General features: G+C 42.0%; 1 protein-coding gene and 1 pseudogene across 1 annotated transcript; one reads left to right on the top strand and one right to left on the bottom strand.

The window, feature by feature from the left end:
- The window catches only part of LOC113143885 (zinc finger protein 208-like), a 905,597-nt pseudogene that overhangs the window by 13,729 nt on the left and 868,944 nt on the right, over nucleotides 1-22,924 (bottom strand).
- On the top strand, nucleotides 1,216-22,142 carry LOC113143909 (clavesin-1-like). The gene is made up of 8 exons (XM_026329549.1): nucleotides 1,216-1,224; nucleotides 2,640-2,738; nucleotides 13,152-13,322; nucleotides 13,695-13,813; nucleotides 14,236-14,410; nucleotides 16,333-16,443; nucleotides 17,029-17,255; nucleotides 22,046-22,142. The coding sequence occupies exons 2-8, from the start codon at nucleotides 2,640-2,642 to the stop codon at nucleotides 22,122-22,124; spliced, it is 981 nt and encodes a 326-aa protein (XP_026185334.1). The 5' UTR covers nucleotides 1,216-1,224; the 3' UTR covers nucleotides 22,125-22,142.

Here is a 22,924-nt window from a genome sequence, read left to right as displayed (position 1 = left end):
AGGATGGAGAACTGAAGAAAAAGGAACGCAGATGGCTTAGAGGATCAAACAATCATACAATAGGTACTGTGGGCAGAAAGTCCAAGGGATGGAGACTTAAGTTCTGGAGGACAAGCACAGGACCAGATAGGAGGAGGATATTGCTTGAGAGGCTGGAGATGTTGTCTGATCAGAACTGCTCAGGAGGGTGCTGACAACATCCATTGCAGGGTACAATGATGTCCACAGGTGTAAAAAGGGAATAATATGGTTAGGAATGGAAGGCAAGCTGGAGGCCAGCTTGTGGACTCCTTCTGGAGGATAGGGTTGAATGGTCTTGAAACATGTTGAAGATCAGTGGTGAAGATGGAACCTCTCTAGAGGAGGGACCCTGGAGCTTGGGCATTCCGGAGATCAGGAATGCTGGAGACCTGGACGTTGTGTGCTGAGGGCCTGGAGTACATGTGTGTGGTGCGCCTGTGAAGACCAACATCTTTGAGATGCAATGCTTCTTTATAGGAGTTCAAACAAAAATCTTCCAAGAATGATGACTACTCATCGTCTGCCAGTATGGCTCAGAAGAAGATTTGCAGTTGACTGACAGGAAGAGTAGACTGCTTCAAACGAGGTATGAGGCAAGATGACTTTGAGAAAGGCTGCGCCCAAACCACTCCTACTCTAACTTCGAGGGTTTTGCTGGTGGCAAGACGACTGAGAGGGTGCAGGGGCTAATTGATAATTAGCAGGCTTGATGTTATCTACACGGTTTGTAGACAGAGGGACTTGAGCACACAGGGAGTCCAAACTGTTTTCAGAGAGCAGCTAATTTGTTTACCATGTCTGTAATTCTAGGAAGATCCATATACTGGGTAAATGAAGAGTGTAAAACCAAACCTGAATCACAGGCATCAAAAACAGTCCAGGCTTAGCATCAAATCCAAGGAAGCAGAGAATAAGAAGAGTCCAAGGCAGGCAAAGTTTAAACATAAAGAAACCAGCCAGATAACAAAATAGCAAAATAACAGTAGGAACACTAGGAACACAATAGGCTAGAAAAATTGAGTCTTACCTAGAGCGCAGAGACAGCATGGTTGCTGAATGGTTAGCACTGTTGCCTCACAGCGAGAAGGTCCGGGGTTTGCAACCCGGCCTTTCTGTGTGGAGTTTGCATGTTCTCCCTGTGCTTGTGTGTGTGAGGTTGTTTGTCTCTATGTGGCCCAGTGTTGGACTGGTGACCTGTCCAGGGTGGACCCCTGCCTTTCACCCAAAGAGAGCTGGGATAGGCTCCAGCAGATCCCCGTGACCCTGGTTAAGGGATAAGTGGGTATTGAAAATGGATGGATGGATGGATGGATGGATAGAGCACAAAAGCTGCACTGAAAACATCAGATAATGTGACAAAGAACAAAAGGAAAACAGGTAGCATTTATACTGGGGAGCTGATCAGGTGTGTGGTCTGGGAAAATCCAGAGACAACTGTAAAAAATTATGTCATTCTGCAGGTTAAACTACTTCTTACTGTTAATGCATTACTGATACATAATTTAATATAACTGCAGGGGCCATTTTGCTGCAGAATGAGCCTTTGCATTTTGGGTAATTCTTATGTTTGTCACATAGTGCTTATGAATTATTTTTGAAATGTTCTAGATGTTCTATCTTTTATCATCCTTGACAATTTTCAATATGCCAATCGTCCAAATATGTTTTTAAAACTTCACTTAAGCCCCATAAAAGAAAATTTAATATAGTACTGTAATTCTTCGTCTTTCCTCTCTTGTAGGCCGAGGAATCATCTGTCAGGCTGAGTTGCCTTAATTGACCTTTGACTTTTCTATGACATCTGACTAAGGGATTGTGACCAGCAGGACTCATCATAATCAAGCCTCCAGCTCTAACTGATGTCATCATGACAAAGCAGAGGGTCGGTAAAACCAACTGATGAACCTGACACCAAAATCTGCATGCACCAGACACCAGGACAGAAAGGAGTGAGTTTTGACATGCTGAACGGGAAGACAATAGGATACGTATTTGTCGCTGAAAATTGACAGAACTTTCCTTTCTTCATGTGTCATTCATTAACCTACACTTGCCTGCCATGACTCAGATTTTGGCATGCTGAAAACTTTAAACAACTATTTCAATACAGCATTTATAACCAAAAAGGAAAAAAAACTGACTTACAGCTTCATAAGGATCGACAATGTAAAAAAGACAGCAGTGATGATTGTTAAATTGTTATTGTTGGACAGTAGTCCAGCTTTCTAAAAACCAGCAGCAGCAGCGGTGCACTGGATTGAACACACAGTTGATTGTCTCCATGTGGCATAAAATGTAAATATTTAAGAAGAAATCAAACTGTTTCTCTCTTGCTATTGTTTGTAAATGTGAAATTCGAAATCAGACACCAGATAAGATTGTTAGAAATAAAACGGGCAAAGACTCATTCTACAACAAAACAAACTCAATAGTGCAGTTTCATACAGAAATTTGGAAATACACCTTGGACTTGAAAGTACAGAAGTTAAATTAAAATAACTTCTATGCTAAAGATATTCAAGGTGAATAAACAAAATCATTGGAATCAATCTGCTACAGGACAACAGGTGGTACAGGAATTAATTTTGGAAATCAAGAACAAAGAAGAAGACACCAAGATGACACACCTACAAGCCGGGCTGAGCTCAGAAACTACGGAAAAAGCTCGTTTAGAGCTGAATGAAAACCCGGATACTCTGCATCAGGACATCCAGCAGGTACATATCTACACCACACACCTCTGTGATGCCACAAAACGCAGTACAAGAGCACTTTGAGATGAAATGGATTAGGGTGATGGTGGAGGTCCTTCTCAGCTGGTAAACTACTAAACTCTATCTCAGGTGTTTTTAAGTTGTTTAAATCTCTAGTTTTAATTTTAATAGTGATTGGGGTTGAAACTTAGCTAGACAAGTCACACCAAATACCACATTAGATACGTGAGGATAAGCCCCATGCCCTGAGAGCATAGGAAACGTACTAACCCCTGTAGTCAGAGTTTGCAAAGCACAGTATTGGAAGTAATAAGTATGAAACAATTTTTGTAAACAAGAAACTACACATTTAATGTGAATATTCTCAGTTGTCCAGATGAAGTTATCTAGAAGCTGAGTCATGGAAACTGGACTTATAGTAGTTGAGTTGAAACATTTCACCATTAATCAAGTGGCTTCTTCAGTCTAAGGGGAAGCTGGTAGGAGTCTCAGGTTTATCTTAAAGGTTGGTTTCAACCCCGACAGATGAAACAATGATATCAACTCAACTCAATTAAACTCCACTTTATTTATAAAGCACTTTCAACACCACAAATGGAACCAAAGTGCTGTACAGAAAAAAAAAGATAAAATAAAACAAGACAAAATCAAAAATAATGTCAATACAAACATGAGACATACACCAGTTACAAAGCATTATCAAATGCTAAATAAAACAAAAGTTTTAAGCACACTCTGGAATACATTCAATGTAGAAGAGGATTTTACATGCAGTGAAAGGTCATTCCAAAGCCTAGGAGGTACAACAGAGAATGCCCGATTACCTTTACATTTTTTAAGGGCGCGTTGAACCATAAGGAGTAGCTGGTCATTTGAGCGCAGCGATCTACTAGATTTACAGGGACTGATTAAATCAGTAACATACTCTGGTGCAAGACCGTGCAGAGTCTTATCAACATACAACAGCACTTTGTACTGAATTCTGTAACGTATGGGTAACCAATGCAGTTTCATTAACACTGGAGTAATATGCTCTCTCTGTTTAGTGCCCGTTAAAAGTCTGGCAGCTGAATTCTGAACAAGCTGAGAGGGTTGTTGTTGTTGTTGTTGTATCTGACTCACACCCAGATATAACACATTACAATAATCCAAACGGGATGACACAAATGCATGAGCAACCTTCGCCATATCTCCGAAGGAGAGGATAGACTTCAATTTAGATATAGATCTAAGATGGGAAAAGCTTTTATTAACAAAAGCATTGATTTGCCAGTCAAATTTAAGTCAAAATATGACACCAAGGTTTCACTCTGAACAGTTTTTTCCAAAGAATCAACTCCAGGCAGTCATAAACATTTTCTACACTCCCCTTGTTACTAAATAAAATCATCTCTGTTTTATCCTCATTTAATTGGAGAAAGTTATTCGCAAACCAGCACTTAACCTCAGTCAAACATTCATGGAATGACTGAATGGTGCACTTTTGCCCATATTTCAGTGGTAAATAAATTTGAGAATCATCTGCATTCAAATGATAATTAATCCCAAATTTCTCAAAAAAAAGCACCTAATGAGAGCATATATAGATCCTAGAATGGAACCCTGAGGAGCCCCGCACACAAGAGGGGCAACAGTAGAAGAAAAAACCCCTAAACTAAGAAAGTCCTATCTTTCAAATAGGAAGAAAACTATTTCAGGGCTAAGCCCTGAACACCAACCTCATCCCTAAGATGATCAATAAGGATATAATGAATGACTGTATCAAATGCTGCTGTAAGATCTAACGAAAAGTAAGAAAACACTACTTCCAGAATCAATGCCACATAGAATGTCATTAGAGACCCTCGGAAGACCAGACCTTGTACTATAACCAACTCTAAAACCTGACTGGAATCTATCTAAAATTTTATTCCTCATTAAAAAATCATTTAGCTGTGAGTTAGGTAAATTCTTTTAACAAATAGACTCAGAGGACGAACCTCAGGTGAGATTATATAGAAGTTTTACTTGCAAGGAGTAACAGTCACACAGCACCTTGGTACAGCATGAGGATCACTGGCTGCTTTCAGCCCAACACATCAGTTTTCATGGAAATACAAAAGGGAGGGGATTTCTCACAGAAAGACATCTGGGCCCTTATCAAATAGTCAAGGTCAGAGCAAACTGTGCTCACTGAGAGCAACAATTATATTTCCACAATGCACAATAGGCCCTATTCAGAAGTGTTTCAGTTGCACTAAAGTAAGGTGGATTAGGTCACAGGAGGGTAAACATTTTAATTTCTCTAACACATCCCTCCTGTTTATGTTTAGCATAACTACTATATTAAAATATGTAGCACATCATTAATGATGGTAAAATGCACAGTAAAATCATAAGGCATAACTATGATTAAACAACAAACAAGATCACAATCACAAATCTAAAATGATTAGCATGCTAAATATAACTTGTAGAAGTGAGAAATAAATGTCATAACCTTCTGTCTTTATGGGCAAACAGTCATCACAACATCACTTCCTGTAGGAATTTTCAATGTTGGAGTCATTTGTGCCTTACAGTTCAGAAGTTAAGACAAATTTATCATAGTCAGTAAAAGACACAGTCAGGTCTTCCTTCATTGGCTCTGGAGGAGTTTCAGGGTCCTGGTCATCCTGTGAAATGGACTGATACATTTGTTTGTTAATTGTTGTATCAATAAGGCTTTGACAAAGGCCTCTAATACATGAATGCAACAGCAACCACAGGTAACCAAAATAGCAGTCATCACAGCCATTGAGATGAGTATGGACTGGATCAGGCCGCTCCATTTACCAAACATTCCTTCCAGCCAAGAAGTGAAGGGATTGTCAATACCAGCATTCTCAGCGAGCTCCTCAGATAAGGCTTGGAGTCCTTGTAAAGCTCGAGTGACAGATCCATCTGGGGAAGGGTTGTTAGGAATAAAGGTACAACGGGTAGATCCAAACATTTTACAAACACCTCCCTCCTTAGCCAGTAACATGTCCAATGCCATCCGGTTCTGCCAGGTCATAAGACTAGTTTTACCTAAACTCTGCTAAGCCTCTGACAGCATCTCTAGTGTAGTTAATGAATCTCTGCTGGTTATAATACAAGTAATTTATCCAGTCAACATTTTTATAAATGGTTAACCACCAAAACAGAAAAGATTCAAACCCTGCTGCAACTTGGTTTCTAGCTTTATTCTTATCGGGGACTCCTCTGGGCTCTGATGACATCAATATATACTCTGTTATCAAAACTGCCAGCTGCTGCAGTGTCTCTTTTCACATGGTGTGGGCTGTCTAGGGAAGAACCAGACAGAGGCAACACATAAAATGGCATCACCAATTGTATGTGGTTTCCCCCACAATACCACCACAGGTCAGCACGTGCAGTAACATGGTCAGTGAACCAGGAAGAATCATAGTCTGCCCAGGAATGGCTACAGTGGTGGTAGAGTTGCACCAGTGGAGATCAACGACCTTTCTCCCTGAAGTGGAATTTCTCAAAAACAGGTATAATTAGTAGGTATAAGATGTAAAGAAAGGTATAGTAAGACCAGGAGCAGGTGGCATCAAATAATGCAAAGACATTGTTTACTGGCCAGAGGGCAGGTGGAAGTAAACAGCTGCAGTGTACAGTTCAGACCTGTTGGATCATTGTGTGGATTAAGTCTAAAGGGCATAGTCCCTAGTTGTGGTCTGGCTGCCGCACATACAGTACAATCAGAAATTCGCAGTTGCTGGGTTGTGTAAGTGATCCAATTCAACCATTCATTTTTAGCAGTGTAGCCCGTTTCTATATCAAAGGTCTCTTTGATGGTGATGAGGTTTAATACTGTTAAAATGGGGGACTGGGATGGCATCTCAATGGTCAATGGTGGTGGGGTCCTTGAGGGTCAAAAGTAATGGGTTACAGTGGCCTTTTGTGCAATGGGGAGGGGTTGTGCCCTTGACTATTGAAAGTCGTTGCAAAAGGTTTTTTCCCTTGTTCCACTTCCTCTGCGCCCGATATGGTTTATATCCCCACTGTTTTATTCCTGTATTCCATCCTACATAAGACCATGTTGGACACCAGGTAGCTCCCACGAAAGTGGCACAGATTTACTTAGTCGCCCCTGTTAGTCGTTCTTATTGCACATTACAAAAATCAAACTGCACAGTCTGAGTCTCATCGGCCCAAAAGATAAAAATGGGCACATCATTAGGTCTCTTTGTCCTAGGTTTGGTTTTGGTGTTGTTCATGGCATTACCTGGCTGTAGCAATTCCTTCTCAAAGGAGGAGAAGATACCAGGTCTTATCTCAATGGAGTTGGTAGCATTCTCTGGCTGTTGCAAACCTTTCTCAAAGAGAAACAAAATAGGTAAAACTGTGATTAGTGATATAACAATCAAGCTGCTTATTGTCAGTGTCACCCCACAAAATAGTCTAAAGGGGTGCCAGGGTCGATATATTGGACCCTCCATGGCAAAATGTACTTCTGAGCAGTCTTCTCCCCAGGTCACTCTACTCCTCACTCACCAAATTCCCCTGGGTGTGGTTGATTTTTTCACTGGTTTGAGACGAGTGGTCCCTATTGGTCCCACCCCCCTTTGTAGCCAGACTTCACCACAGGTCAGTTGGAGTTTAGAGTGAGTCCATGCTGGTTTGACAGAATTACTCAGACAGTACTTTTACCTCTTTACAGTGTGTTAAATGAATCCAGGAAGGTCTTTCAACAATTCTCACAACCATAAGTATAGACTGCAGTACTTGGTAAGGTCCTTCCCAGCACAAAGAAAACCAATACTTCCTCTTGATGATTTTTACAAAGACCCAGTCTCCTGGTTTCACTCTAGAGTCAGGTTCAGGCTCAGGACCCTCCTGTTGTGCATTAATACATTTACAACATTTTTATTATTCACCATTTTTGCCATGTAATCAGCAATGGCCTCAGTCATGTGAGCAGCCTCCTTAATGAATGGTTTTAACTGAGGAAGATGATAACACTGCAGTAAGATGTTTAATTACCTGGTTTACAAAATATGTGTCATTATTACAATAGATTTTCTCTGGAATTCCAAACCTGGGAATAATAGTAGTTGTCAGTGTTTTAGCTACTGTTAGTGCATCAGGATGCTTTGCTGGAAACACTTCAGTCCATTTGGTTAATGCATCAATGATCACTAAACAGTATTTCTTTCCCTCACAGTTATTTCATTCCATCCATGCAAATGTGTTGAATGGATATTCAGGTAGTGGAAACTTTCCACTATTTCTTGTCACAGTCTGTCCCTGTGGGTTATTTTTGCACATATTTCACATTGTTAATTTTTTTTTTTTTTTTTTTTTTTTAGAGTAGTTTGTATAACAAACTAAAAGATAAAAGTGGGCACATGGCCATATGTTGTAAACACTATGTTTACTAATCTACCATCCCTCCTGCTGACGTATGCACATTAGCATGTCTCAGTACAGCTTCATATCTAAATAAACTTTTAGGTAACACTACTGTTCATCTTTACATCTTCAAACGTTATTGTCATTTAATTTACACTATTTTCTCTTTGTTTTTGTTGTTACCCATGAGTCTTTTCATTTCTAAGGTTCACTGTTCTGCATGTCTTTAAATATCTGCTCATCAGGATGTTCAACTATAACTGTAACTTGTAAAGGCAGTGGTTTCTGTGCTACTAATTTAGCAACATCAGCTTTACAATTACCAAAAGAAATCATGTCTAGTCCTCACATTTGTGTCGAACTTACAATTAGCAACCTCTTTACGTAGCTGCACAGCATCTAACAGCTGTAAAATAAGATCTTAGTGTGTGATGGTCTTACCAGATGATGTGATCATTCCTCTGTTCTTCCACTGCTGAGCAAACACATGTACAGTTGAAAATCCATAATTGCTGTCAGTGTAGATATTAACTACTTTTACTTCTCATAATTTACAAGCTTCTGTTAAGGTAATACTGTAAGTCCCTCAGCCTGCAATGATAAATGAGATGGTAGTGATTCAAACATCTTTAAGGGTTACAACAGTATATCCTGTAGAATTAGATCAGTCTGAGTTTATTTATTTTTTACAAGATCCATCTACAAACATTGTCATTTCAGCATCTTTATAAGGTGTGTCAGTTTGGTCAACCCTGGGCAACACTCTATTCTCAGTTTCAGCAATACAATCATGGCCCACCATCCTCAGCTATAGGCATTAATGTAGCAGGATTAAAGGTTGTACATCGTTCAATAGTGAGATGTGGCTGTGAAAGCAATGTAGTCATGCAGGACAGATGTTTAGCTGGTGACATGTATGCTAATCTTGTTTTGCAACAACAGGACAGAGACTGCATGTGGAACCTTTAGTGTCAGAGGATGGAACAACTTGACGTTTGCTGAAGCTTGGACTGTCATGGAGGCTGCAATAACAGCTTGAATACACACAGGCAGTACTATTAAATCCAATTGGGCAGAATAATAAGCAATAGGCCTGTTTTTTTTTTTTTTTTTTTTTAAACACTGAAGTCATGTGACCATTTTTACAATCTACAGTTTGCATAAAACATTTTCCACAGTTAGGCAGTCCTAAAACAGAGGTGCTGGTCAGGGTCATTTTAAGACCATTAAAGGCTTTTCTGCATTTTAGTCATTTTATTTTATAAAGTGCATAGGTGTGTCATAAATCAATTTCAATAATGGACTTAGGCCTACTCTGAGATTTTGGTAGACCATGCCTCTGCGTAGTTTGTCATACCTATCGTGTTTGTGTTTTTGCATTTGTTTCTTGTGTTTTCAGAGCATAAAGCAAAATTTAATTTACATACAAATACATATTTGACTTCCTGTAGGAGGAGAAAACTTAGCTAAGAATTGATTTACAAGCTCTTGTACCAAAAAGGAATCGTATCTTAAAGCCTTGCACCAGCAATGTTACTTCAGCTTTTTTTTCTTAAAGCATAATTTAAGTTACTTCTTCATGACTCAAATGTTAGCTTCAGTCAGATGTGTGTCTCATATCTCTTTATTCTGTTCAGTGTGTGTATTTTGCATCTGACCTTTTTTGCTGTCTAGTCATGCAGAGTATCCTGCTCCTCCCTCCTGGTGCTCAGGGCGTGTCTTTCTCTATGGGCAGCTCTTAGCCCAGTGTCCTGCTTTTCCACAGACGTAGCAGTAGTCATGATCAACTGCTGTCTGCCAGGTCTCCGGCCACGACCTCGTCCCCGCCCCCTGCCCCGGCCATCAAGCCATAGCATGTCCCCCTGAAAATAACACTCAGAAACCATTTCATTATCACAGTCAGTGAAAAACACTTCAGCTGTTTTTCTAACTTTCTTTTGTGCTTTTGCTCTTTGTTGGAGGACAGTAGCTGCATACACAGCATGATTTTTAAGTTTGCCAGTCAATTTGATGCTTTCGAATAAATCCTGAAATTTCAGGTTTGAAGCCATTAATGAAGGCATTTCTTAACTGCTGTGCATAAGGCCCATCCCCATTCTGTGCAGCACCTTCAGGTACTGATATTCCACTGTGAGTGTTAAACATCTTTCAGTCTGTTAAAATAAGCCAGCACTCCCTCACTATCTTCTGCATAAGGAGGTTGAGGCCGAGGCACAGGATCAGAAGGAGCTGTGGGAGGAAATCTTGCTCCACCAACAGCACCCTCTTCTCCCTGGGCGTATGGAGGAAGCTGAGCCGGTGGTGGATTATTAGGATGAAGAGGTGGTCTACAGCATGACATTGTTTGATCATCTGCAAATTCAACAGTTTAGCCTAAATACAATGTTGGTGAAGAGGCTTTTAACTGTTTTTCTATTTGCTTCTGTCTCTCTTCTCCTTCCTTTCTCTCTTTCCCTCTCTGTCTACTCTCTGCCTCCTTTAACCATTCCTGAGCTGCAAGCAGCCCTTCTTTTTTCCGATCCTTCTGATTTCCCTGTATATATTTTCTATATTTTTAGGATCCTTTTGATGCATCAATTTTGCATCACCAGTGACTAGTTCTTCTAATTTAGTGTTCTTATTACCCATTTTATTTCTTTATATTCAGTTACTATTGTTTTATACTCACTCCTATTTATTTATTATTATTATCTTTATAGGCCTACACTTATTATTTTAATAGGCTCTTTCTCCTTCTCTTTTTTTAAATTAATCAATTTTTTACAATTTCTATGTTTTTATATTCTTCCCATGGTACCAATACTCTCTCTCTTGGCTCAAACGCACTTTCGACGCTGCACTGCGGTTCTTTTTGTTTCTGGTCTCCCACAGACCGCTTTATGGCTTTATTTCTGATTTCCTGAGAGCCCTGCTCGGTTTTACCCGAATACGTTTGAGCCAGTGTCCCCGAGGCCACACAAATTTCGGTTTTGTTTTAATTCCAGAACTCAAGTCAAGTCAGTGATGTTTTTAGTCTCATTTTGAACTAACCTCTCCGCCTGATATGAGGCAGTAACCCACTGAGACTCTACTCAGCTTGCATGACCTGAAGGACCCAGGACCCACCTGGGGCTCCCAGAGAGCCAGAAACTCCCAGGGACTCCCTTCACACAAAAAACAATGCTCTCTCTCTGTTTTAAGTCCCTACTCAATTCACTTATTCACTTATAAAATTCCTCTTACCTTCTTTGGTCTCTCTTTTCAAAGTTCAATCACGTCACTCCTCTCCCCTCACAGCAGATCCTAGCCTCTCAATGCTCCAAACCATTCCCTTATGGGACCGGGGGGGGAGGGCTTTCAGTCAGGATTCTTAGACTCCCCCGTGCACCGTTTGTAGGTCCAAACCTGGAAGGAAGAGGAGATGTTCCAACCCAGGACGAGCCCCCACGTTTGTTAGGCAAATTCTTTTAACAAATAGACTCAGAGGACGAACTTCGGTAAGATTATATAGAAGTTTTACTTGCAAGGAGTAACAGTCACACAGCACCTTGGTACAGCATGAGGATCACTGGCTGCTTGCAGCCTAACACATCAGTTTTCATGGTAACACAAAAGGGAGGGGATTTCTCACAGAAAGACATCTGGGCCCTTATCAAATAGTCAAGGTCAGAACAAACTGTGCTCACTGAGAGCAACAGTTATATTTCCACAATACACAATAGGCCCTATTCAGAAGTGTTTCAGTTCTACTAAAGTAAGGTGGATCAGGTCACAGGAGGGTAAACATTTTAATTTCTCTAACACTGTGCGTACACAATTTTCCCCAGTATCTTAGATTTAAAAGGCAATTTCAAAATGCAACAAAAATTACTCATCTGAACAATAAAGGTCTATAGGAAACCCACACAGACCAATACCTGCTGTTTGGCAGAAACTAGTTCACACTAAAGACCGGGCACCAAAACAAAAGATGAGGAATATAGTGTGTGCTGTCCAGTGTAGGGAAGAACGTTCAGAACTCTACAGTGGAGAAACCAAACAACCACTTAACAGGAGGATGGTCCAGCACAGGAGGAGCAGCTTCTCAGGACCCGAATCAGCAGTGTACCTCCATCTAAAGGACACAGGGCACTCATTCGAAGACAAGGATGCACATATTTTGGACAGAGAAGAGATTTGAGGTTTGAGAGAGGTGTCAGACAAGCCATTCATGTTCTGGTGGAAAAACCCTCCCTTAACAGGGGTGACGGGCTCATGCACAACCTGTCTTCAATCTACCATCTCTTCCCAGGAAGTTAAGGAACACTTCACATATCCTGGAGGGAGGACACAATTTACATCCAGTTTGTGGTCCAGAGGGGTCACAAGATCGACAACTAGACCCTAATGACCCCTGTGCTCACTTCCATTGCTCACCTAATGAGCATATTCATGTACAAGTCCAGTTACCATGACTCAGCTTCTAGATACACATTTAATGAAGTTTTAAAACAACAAAAACTATTGACATTTTTTCTTTTGTTACTCATCTAAATGTGGTGGCAGGTTGTTTAGAGAAATCTAAACAACTTTCAGTGAAAAAGGGTCACAGATGTGTTTTTAAATGCAGTACACATTTAAAAACACGGGACAAAAAAACCATAATACCAGGTTTTTAACGGATAAGGATGTTAGCATTACATCACGTTCCAAACTTAGTGTGTCTGAGTGTCCCTATTTTTGGGCATGTCATAGCTTTATGAGGTACACACAGTAGAAAGGGTGCAAGTGAAAAAGGTCCCATGTTGGACTTGATCCATTGATGCTGGGGTTCATGGGTTTCCATAGTTTTTGCCTCTAATCATGCTGTGGAGCCGTTTTTTCCTCAGTTCCTTTGGTGGGATTTGTTTTGTTCATCTCATACATGCATAATATGCCTTGAAATGCAGAAATACACAGGTAAGTCAAGAAAGAAGACATTTTTAAACAATGCAACCCTAAACACGAAAAACAACCCTCACATAGACTGAATGTAATCACGCTATTATTATTATTTATTGTCTGTGTTAAATCAAGGTGCGAGACATGATCGTAACAAGGCCAGACATCGGTTTTCTGCGGACAGATGATGACTTCATCCTTCGCTTCCTCAGAGCCCGGAAGTTTGACCAAATTGAAACCTTCAGACTGTTGGCCCAGTACTTTCAGTTCAGGCAGCAGAACCTCGACATGTTCCAGAGCTTCAAGGTTTGTTTCTCTTTGTGGTTTTACACTCCCAAAGTAAGAAGGTGTATATTTAAGTTTTAATTTAATAAACATCTATCTATCTATCTATCTATCTATCTATCTATCTATCTATCTATCTATCTATCTATCTATCTATCTATCTATCTATCTATCTATCTATCTATCTATCTATCTATCTATCTATCTATCTATCTATCTATCTATCTATCTGTCTGTCTGTCGTTTACTGTATTTTCATTTACTGATAGTATGCAGGACTTCTACTTGTAGTGAAGTATTTACAAAAATGCTGCTAAAACTCTTGCAGTGCAGACAAGAGTTTAGGCTGCCCACGTAACGTATATTTAGGTTGAATGTCCTCGTTTGTGTTAGGTGGATGATCCTGGTATTAAGCGAGCACTGATGGATGGTTTCCCAGGTGTACTGGAGACTCCAGACCAGCATGGACGAAAAATCCTGATCCTGTTTGCCTCCAACTGGGACCAGAACAGGTACACACACTTTCTATAGCTGTGACATAATACCTCCCTCTATTCCTAATCTTTACCCTCACATCTAAATGTGTAAGTCAACCTTTAACTTAACTCTAACATAAACCTGATTATATCTTAACCCTTAAAGCAAGTCTTAAGTCTTAGACTGGTGTCAGAATTGGCCAACGTGTCCTCATTCCCCATAGCATTATGCTAAAAACACACACGCTTGTCTCTCTATTGATCGAAAACACAAAGCATCCAATGAGTCATTTCTCAGAGTAAAAATAGCAGGGAACACACAGTCCGTTGAATTAACTGTGGTAGTTAAGACTCTGCTGAAGAGTCTGAAGCGGTGTCACACTCTAACTGCTGATAATCGGCTGAAAATACTGACTTGCATGTTTTCTTGATCCTTTTTCTTCTCCTCCCTCCTGCAGGAACTCGTTCATAGACATCCTGCGTGCAATCCTGCTCTCTCTAGAGGTGTTGATAGAGAACCCAGACCTGCAGATCAATGGTTTCATCCTCATCATCGACTGGAGCAACTTCTCCTTCAAACAGGCCTCCAAGCTCACACCCAACATCCTCAAACTGGCGATAGAGGGCCTTCAGGTACTGATGGAGACAACAGTTAATTAGTAATTATTATAGTCCCTACTCATTAATAATGTCTGTTACGGTCAAAACAATTACTGGGCATGGTAAGTATATCACTTCCATTAAGTCTACTCCTATAACTATACTACCGATTAAATAAACATCTATCTATCTTCAAAGACAGGCATCAGCTTTTTGTTTGTTTTTTCAGGTACTTTCATATTATCTATTAATATAGTTGGAGCTTTCAGAAGATTCAGATTTTCTTAGTATTAGTCATGACTTGGATGTTGACATGAACTGTACTAACAAGTCAACAACATCAAGTAGGATATTTTCTCAGTCTGAAATTATCATGAGGTGTGAAAAAATAGTGCGACATTGAAATTTTTCAATTTACCAACAGTGATGATGTAGATGAGCAGTGTTCATTTGAATACACTGTCTTGTGCACATGTGGACCAAGAAGAAGCGTAGAAGAAATTGTAAGTTCACTGTGATCAATACTGTACTTGAGGTAGTTGTACTTGACTTGATTATTTCTATTTTGTCCCACTTCATACTTGGACTTCACTATATTTCAGAGACAATCTTGTACTTTTTACTGCACTACATTTATCTGATAGCTCCTTTTCAGAATCGGATTAATGAAACAAAATACAGTATAATTATAAAACTTTATTGATCCCTGGTGAGAAATCCACAAGTGTGCGCAGTGCACACAGGACTGTGCCCTCATTGGCTAGTTACTTTTGCACTTACTGTAGTTCTTACTGGCCAGATACTGTTGCCAGGGGTGCTGTGCTGAAGAGTGAGTCTGCCTGGGGACTGATTACGGCCAGGATGACATGAATAACATGGTTTAAAGTTTGGCTTGTGAAACTGGCTGTAACCACTAAAACAGACTGCAGCAGAAAGAAATCAACATATGTCACAGACAAATGTTGCAGATAATGTCACCTCCATCCAGGCGCTGGGACTGAAGAACCCACGCCTACCTATTGCTTCCTTTGGCAGCTGTTATGATTATTCAGTTACCATTTCCTCAAGAATGCAAGTTTTACAAAGACACACCTCCGTACTACCACAAACACACACACCGTGTCTCTTTTCTAACTTTATTAAGGGCAACAGTAGCAGGCCAGTAAGAATGAAGTACAATAGCAGTCACTCAAAAGTAACCGGAATAAGCAGGTATAAATAATGGATGGATGGATAAATAGGATTTGTGCCAGAACAGAACATGAAAAACTGAATTGAAACTGATAAATGGAACTGAAAAATTTCATATTGAAACTGAAAAAAAAACCAAACTTATTCACGTTCAGTGTCCTCATTTCTGTTCAGTTCTTATTGTTTCATATCTCATTCTATACCCTCACGTGTTCCTAACACCAGTGTTTCAAATGAGTACACATTTGAGTACAAATTTTGAACTTGCTTCCTCCTGTTGTTCCCTCTGCTGCTGGAGTGGTAAATAAGTTGCTGAGAAGGGTTTTATACTATTTTGTTCTACCCTTCCATATTTTGTGCCTCTGAGCAGGAACGCCTTAAAATACATAATGAATGCAACTGAGATTATGCATTTCCACTGTTACATGAAGTACAAAAGCAGTATCCCCTTTAGTGTTTGCAGTTGTGCTACCAGCTCAATAACCTTTTGGCACCACTTGGGTTAATTATAACTTCTCACATTAACTCTTAACCTATTCACAGTAATATGGGTTACTACTTACTATTAACAAGCGTGCCTTTCTAGATAATGCTGCTGTGGCATCCAGGTTCATCCAGTTGCTTTAATTATCAACAGCAGGGACAGGGAGGCTGGTCAGAAGTGAAGAAAACTTTGATCCAGAGTGATGAGAGACAGCAAGACAGAAAGACACTTCTCTTTAAGAGGGCAGAGTTTAAGAAGATTCTTCTCCTCTCCTCCTCAGGACAGTTTTCCAGCTCGGTTTGGAGGAATTCATTTTGTGAATCAGCCTTGGTACATCCACGCCATGTACACCATCATCAAACCTTTCCTCAAAGACAAGACCAGGAAAAGGGTGAAAACAATATTACAGTTTAACAGTCTCGTCTCCTTTGTTCATCTTGTCCCCTTTTCATTTCACACTATACATCCTGTTTTCTTCTGTTTTTTTGGTTTTCTTCTTTGTGCTTTTGTTATTTCCTTTATCTTTCCTCTACCTTCTTGTCTTCATTATTTCATCACATACTCACCCCACCTCTTTCTTTTCTTTTCTTTCTTTCCCACTCTCTCTTTTTCCATTGTTTTTTCCCCTTTTCCTTCTCTGATTCTTTCTCTCATTTAATCTTTTCTCCCTCTTTCCTCTCCTCATCTCCTCTCCTTTCTTCTCCATTTCCTTTCTTGTTTCTCTCCCCTCCTCCTTTCCTCTATTTTTTATTTTCTCTTCTCATCTCCTGCTCTCATTTCTTCTTCTTCTTGTCTCTCCTCTCCTTATTTCCTCTTCTGTGCATGTTTCTTCTATTTCTTTGTCTCCTGTCATCTTTCCTTCAATTTGACATTACCCATCCTCTCCTTTCACTCCTCTCCTTGTTTCCTCCTCTCTCCTTGTTCCCTTACCTCCTTTGCCTTCTCTCCCCTTTCCTTCTTCCTCTCCTCTCCTCAGATTTTTCTCCACGGCAACAACCTGAACTCACTCCACCAGCTTATCCAGCCTGAGTGTTTGCCATCGGAGTTTGGCGGGACGCTGCCCCCATATGATATGGGTATCTGGGCCCGAACGTTGCTGGGACCCGAATACAACGACGAGACCGAGTACACACTGACTTATGATGCACTGCATGTGAGGGAGAACTGTGCTGGAGGAGGAGGAGACAAGGAGATGATGAAGAGGTAAGGAGGGAGCAAAAGGGTCCATAAGTATGTTGCTGAAGTGCAGACTTTAAGCTTCAGCTCAAGGGATTTTAACAAAAATATTGTATGAACCATGAGACCCTTATTTTTAGTAGCTCAAAAATAATTAGGCAAACAAACAAAAATTATATATTGTTCCATTCATCTATACATCCATTTTCTGCCACTTTATCCGGGGCTGGGTCATGGGGGCAGTGGTCTAGGCAGAGATGCCAGGACTTCCATCTCCCTAGATACTTTCTCCAGCTTTTCCGGGGGAATACCGAGGCGTTCCCAGGCCAGCCGAGAGACAGTCCCTCCAGTGTCCTGGGTTTTCCCCAGGGTCTCATCCTGGTGGGGCAGCCAGAACACCTCCCAGGGATGGGTCCAGAGGATACCACCACCACATTCACCATTGAATGTTACTAACCTTGTGCTCTCTCTCTCCCCTAGTTTGTGCTCTCTCCCTCTCTCTCCCTCTCTCTCTCTCTCTCTCTCTGTACCTTCTGCAGGTGTCCCTGGTCCTGGAGCTGTATATCGCTGATGTGCAGTTACTGGCCCCACCAACCTGCAGTGTCTATTTGTTGTTTATTGTTGCTGTTCTTTTCTCTCTGCTCTATCCACTCACCCCAACCGGTCGAGGCAGATGGCCGCCCAAACTGAGCCCGGTTCTGCTGGAGGTTTTTTTTTCTTCCGTTAAAGGGAGTTTTTTCCTCTCCACTGTCGCCAAGTGCTTGCTCATAAGGGATTTGTTGGGTTTTTAGTTTTAGTTTTTGGAAAGTGCCTTGAGATGATTTGTATTGTGATTTGGCGCTATACAAATAAAATTGAATTGAATTGAATTGAATATACTACTTCTCCAATCTCCTCTTGGGTGACCAAGCTCCTCACCTTGTCTCTAAGGGAGCACCCAGCCACCCTGCAGAGGAAACTCATTTCGGCCAATTGTACCTGTAGCCTTGTCCTTTTGGTCGTGACCCAGACCTCATGACCATAGGTGAGTGTAGGAACGTAGACTGATCAAGAGCTTCGCCTTTCGACTCAGGTCCTTCTTTACCACAACAGACCGGTACATCGACCGCATATGAATGAAATTTGATGAATCGAACACATCATCTGCAAAAAACAAAGATGGAATCCTGTGGTCCCCGGACTGGAATTGACTGACTGTGCCTAGAAATTCTGTCCATAAAAATAATAAGCAGAACCGATGACAAAGGGTAGCCCTGCTGGAGTACAACATGCATTAGGAACTGATCTGACTTACTGCTGGCAATGCGAACCAAGCCCCTGCTCTGTCCGCAGAGACCGACAGAAAACCCTTAGCAGAGGGCCCTGGACCCCAAACTCCCAGAGAACCTCCCAAAGGATGCCACGAAGGTGTCAGGATCCATTTCACTGGACTTCCGTTTTCTTTTATTTTGGAGGATCCTGACAGGAACTGGTTTTTGGTTATTTCTGTTTCCTTTACGTTGACCTAATTTGTTGATTGTTTTCACCTGTTTCTTGTTTTGTGCCCGGCCTTTATATACCTTGGTTGTTCCTTGTTTTAGTTGCCGGGTTGTCTGTTATGTTTTGTTCAGAGTTCCTGCCTAGACATCGTTTGAGCCTGTTTGATACACTTGTTTCTTTTGGAGTTTTGATTCTGGACTACCTTTGTTCCCACAGTTTAAGTTAAGTATTCTGCCTCCTTCATTTTGTTTTCTGTTCTCTTCCCATGTCCCTTGTTCTTGTGTTGTTGTCTCGTGTCTTGTTCTTGGTCCTTGTGTTTTCACGTCCTGATTCCCTGTAGCCTTGCTCCTTGTTTCCCTGAGTGTCTGGTGCGTCTCCAGTAGTTGTGTGTGACCCAGACCTTCTAGCCCTCTTACCCTAGTGTCTATGTTTCTGTTCTCAGTGTAGCCTGGTGCATCTCCCTCTATGTGTGTGTGTGACCCAGTCTACCTCATGTTGTAACTCCCTTGTGTTGTGGTCTGGTGCGTCTCCCAAGTAGTGTGTGTGACCCAGACCTTCATGCCCTGATTCCTCGTTCTCTCGTTCAAGTGTCTGTGTGATCTGGTGCGTTTCCCCTGGTGTGTGTGACCCAGCTCCCTCCGGCCTTGTGCTCTCGTGTCCATGTCATTGTCCTAGGTTCATGTTTTCACGTAGACCCTCGTGCTTTGTTTCCTTGTGTCCTGTTCATGTTTTTTGTCCTAGTTACCCTGCCTAGACCTGTCCCCTTTTGCCTTGAGTTTTGTTCTTGTTTTTCCTAGTCCAGTTAATAAAGTCTTGAGTGGAACTATAAGTACCTGTGTGGGCAAATCTTTGGTCCGAAACTTATATCCGTTTCCCCAGTCCTGACAGAAGGAAATGGTCACATGGCTTCTCCAAGTCCACAAAGCACATGTAGACTGGTTGGGCAAACTCCCATGAACCCTCGAGCACCCTGGAGAGGGTATAGAGCTGGTCCAGCATTCCACGACCAGGACCTATGGTTGGAACACACCCCCCTTCTTGAAAAGAGGGACCACCACACCAGTCTGCCAGTCCGGAGGTACTGTCCTCGATTGCCACTCAATGCTGCAGAGGTATGTCAGCCAAGATGGCCCAACAACAGCCAACGACTTAAGATACTCAGGGCGGATCTCATCCATCCCTGGTGCCTTGCCACCGAAGTGCTTCCAAACCACCTCAGTGACTCCAACCTGAGTGATGGACAGATCAGCCTCTGAGTCCCCAGTCTTTGCTTCCTCTAGAGAAGGCATGTCAGTGGGATTGAGGAGCTCCTTGAAGTATTCCTTCTACCGCCCAACAATGTCCCAAGTTGAGGTCAACAGCGCCCCACCTTTGCCAGAATTGCTAGGATTTACCAGAATTTCCTCGAGGCTGACGAGGCCTCACCAAACTCCTTCCAGACCCGGGTTTTTGCCTCCACCACTGCCTGGGCTGCAGCACGCTTGGCCTGCCAGTACCTCTCAGCTGCCCCAGGAAACCCATAAGCCAACTAGGCTTGATAGGACTTGAGCTAAATGGCATCCCTTACTTCTGGTGTCCACCACCGGGTTTGGAGATTGCCTCCACGACAGTCACCAGACATCTTATGAGAGCTTTGAGCAGCTGCGTTGACAATGCAGGTGGAGAACATGGTCCACTCGGAATCAATGTCCCCAACCTCCCTCGGGATCTGGTCAAAGCTCAGGGTTCAGCCAAACGTTCCCAACACTCATAATTCGTTTAGGTCTACCTAGTCTGTCCAGCCTCCTCCTCCGCCAGCGGATCCAACTCTCCACCAGGTGGTGATCAGTTGAAAGCTCAGTCCCTTTCTTCAGTGTCCAAGACAGACGGCCAAAGGTCAGATGACACGACCACAAAGTTGATTATCTACCTCCGGCCATGTGCACTGATGGATATCCTTATGCTCAAACATGGTGTTTGTTATGGACAAGCTGTGACTAGCACAGAAGTCCAACAACAAAACACCACTTGGGTTCCGACTGGGGAGGCCATTCCTTCTAATAATGCCCTTCCATGTTTTACTGTCATTGCCCACGTGAGCGTTAAAGCCCACCAGCAGATTGACATTGCTTTCCCTTGCTTTTCCTCCACAGTTGGAGCACCTTCCAGCACCCTTCTTAGGGACTCCAAGAAGCTGCTGCTTGGCCCGTAGGCCGACCGAAACAACAGTAAGACACCTATCCCTGACCCGAAGGCACAGGAAAACGACCCTCTTATTCACCTGGGAAGACTCCAGCACATGGCAACTGAGCTGGGGAGCTACAAGCAAGCCCACACCAGCCCGCCACCTCTCACCATGGGCAGCTCCAGAGTTAGAGGGCATCCAGCACCTCTCAAGGAGTTGGCTTCCAGAGCCCAAGCTGTGCGTGGAGGTGAGCCTGATTATCACTAGTCGGTACCACCCGCACAAGCACAAGTTCCTTCCCCCGCAGTGAGGTGACATTCCATTGCCCACAGCCAGTTACAGTATCCAGGAAACAGTTGTTGAGGCCCCTGCCTTCGACCACCACCTGATACACAACGCACCATCCCCTTGCGGCTCCTCCTGCAGGTGGTGAGTCCACAAGTGGATGATCCCATATCGTCTTTTTGACATTTACCCAGCCGGGTCCCATGGGAAGAGACCCAGCCACCAGGCGCTCGCCTGAAAGGCCCAACCCCAGGCCTGGCTCCAGGATGGATCCCCGGCTCTGCTGCGCCAGCCAATGTCACGGTCCTCGATCTTTCTTTGTCCATAAGAAGTTTTTTGTACCACTGTGTCTGACCCGTCACCTGGACCTGTTTGCCTTGGGAAACCCTACCAGGGGCATGTAGCCCCTGACAACATAGCTCCTAAAGTTATGTCCGGCACTCAAACCCCTCCACCACAATAAGGTGGCGGTTCAAGGAAGGTATATATACAGTAGTTATTATTTTTAATACCTGGATACAAGTCTGGGACCACCAGGCTGACAAGTTCTTGTTCTTTTTTCAAACTGCTCAGTCATGTTTTCATGTGGACTATAAATTAAAACAAAATTCAAACGTGTAAACCTACAGCCTCATCTGAAGGCCTATCAACTAATTTTACTTCAAATGATTTCATAAAATCATATTTTACTTTTATTCCAATGCCACTGGATCCCTGAGTCTAGTTTGTTTAACTCTGTTGCTACCAAACCACAGTGTCTTCTTCAACAAGTATCACTGATCGAGCTGATTTGTCTGGTATCATTGACAGTTTAACACTGATTAATAATAATGATTTGGCACTGGTAGCAGCAGGTCATCTCACCTGTCATTTCTGTGGTGTGTTTTAGGTCTCAGTCGGCGGTGGAACCAGAAACTCTACGACAAAGTGACAGAGAGACTAGCACACCGCTACTGGCCCTGGACTGAAAACACACACACACACACACACACACACACACACACACACACACACAGAAATGAACATATATTTGTTTTCATTCCTTGTGGGGACTTTAACATTCATTCCCTAGAGACCGTAATGTTAATCATAATCTTGCTTTCCCAAACTTTCCTGTTCAGTCCTCTGGACTATGTTTACATGGACAGCAATAATATGACTATTAATCGTATTGCACAGACAATATTCAGATTAAGGTGTTTGCTTTTAGAATATTCTTTTCATGTTTCCGTTTAACATTACACACTGCAGTGTGTGTAGGTATCCTGTTGCAAAATGCAGCAAAAACTCCCACAGAACGTTCATATTGCGATTAAGGTGTTTACATGCGTTTCATAATGCTACTAAAATAGGAATGCTCCACGTCTTAATTTGATTATTGCTTACTTCAACTATGACCTTAATCAGATTTAAATAATCAAAAATCGTTTACATGGTAGATCAGATTATTGTCTTAATCTGATTAACACACTTTTGTTGTCCATATAAATGCTCTCATTGAATCAGACATAGCTCATCAATAATTGGTTGTGTTTCATTCATCTCCAGACTAAAGCACTGTCTGCGATCTTTGCGATAAGCTTTTCTATATCTGTGACCTGTCACTGAGATAATGATGTTTTACAGAGGAACGGCCTTTAATTTGCTGGTGTTGCTTCATCAGCCATAGTGTGAACTCTGCCCTGGTGGTTTTCCACCAGATGACTCTGTAGGAAGAGTCTGCTCTGTATGAAGCCAGCTGAGCATCTGAATGTACGGGTGATGCTTT

This window comes from Mastacembelus armatus, unplaced genomic scaffold (genome assembly GCF_900324485.2).
Source record: "Mastacembelus armatus unplaced genomic scaffold, fMasArm1.2, whole genome shotgun sequence".
In the NCBI taxonomy this organism is placed as follows: domain Eukaryota; kingdom Metazoa; phylum Chordata; class Actinopteri; order Synbranchiformes; family Mastacembelidae; genus Mastacembelus; species Mastacembelus armatus.
This window is presented reverse-complemented; position numbering and strand designations above follow the sequence as displayed.

Bases quoted from the DNA above. Each gene is read 5' to 3' on its own strand.
- LOC113143909 (XM_026329549.1), top strand. From the start codon at position 2,640: ATGACACACCTACAAGCCGGGCTGAGCTCAGAAACTACGGAAAAAGCT. The intron at 2,739-13,151 runs GTACATATCTAC...TGTTAAATCAAG, and splicing joins TGCATCAGGACATCCAGCAG to GTGCGAGACATGATCGTAAC. The intron at 16,444-17,028 runs GTGAAAACAATA...TCCTCTCCTCAG, and splicing joins AAGACAAGACCAGGAAAAGG to ATTTTTCTCCACGGCAACAA.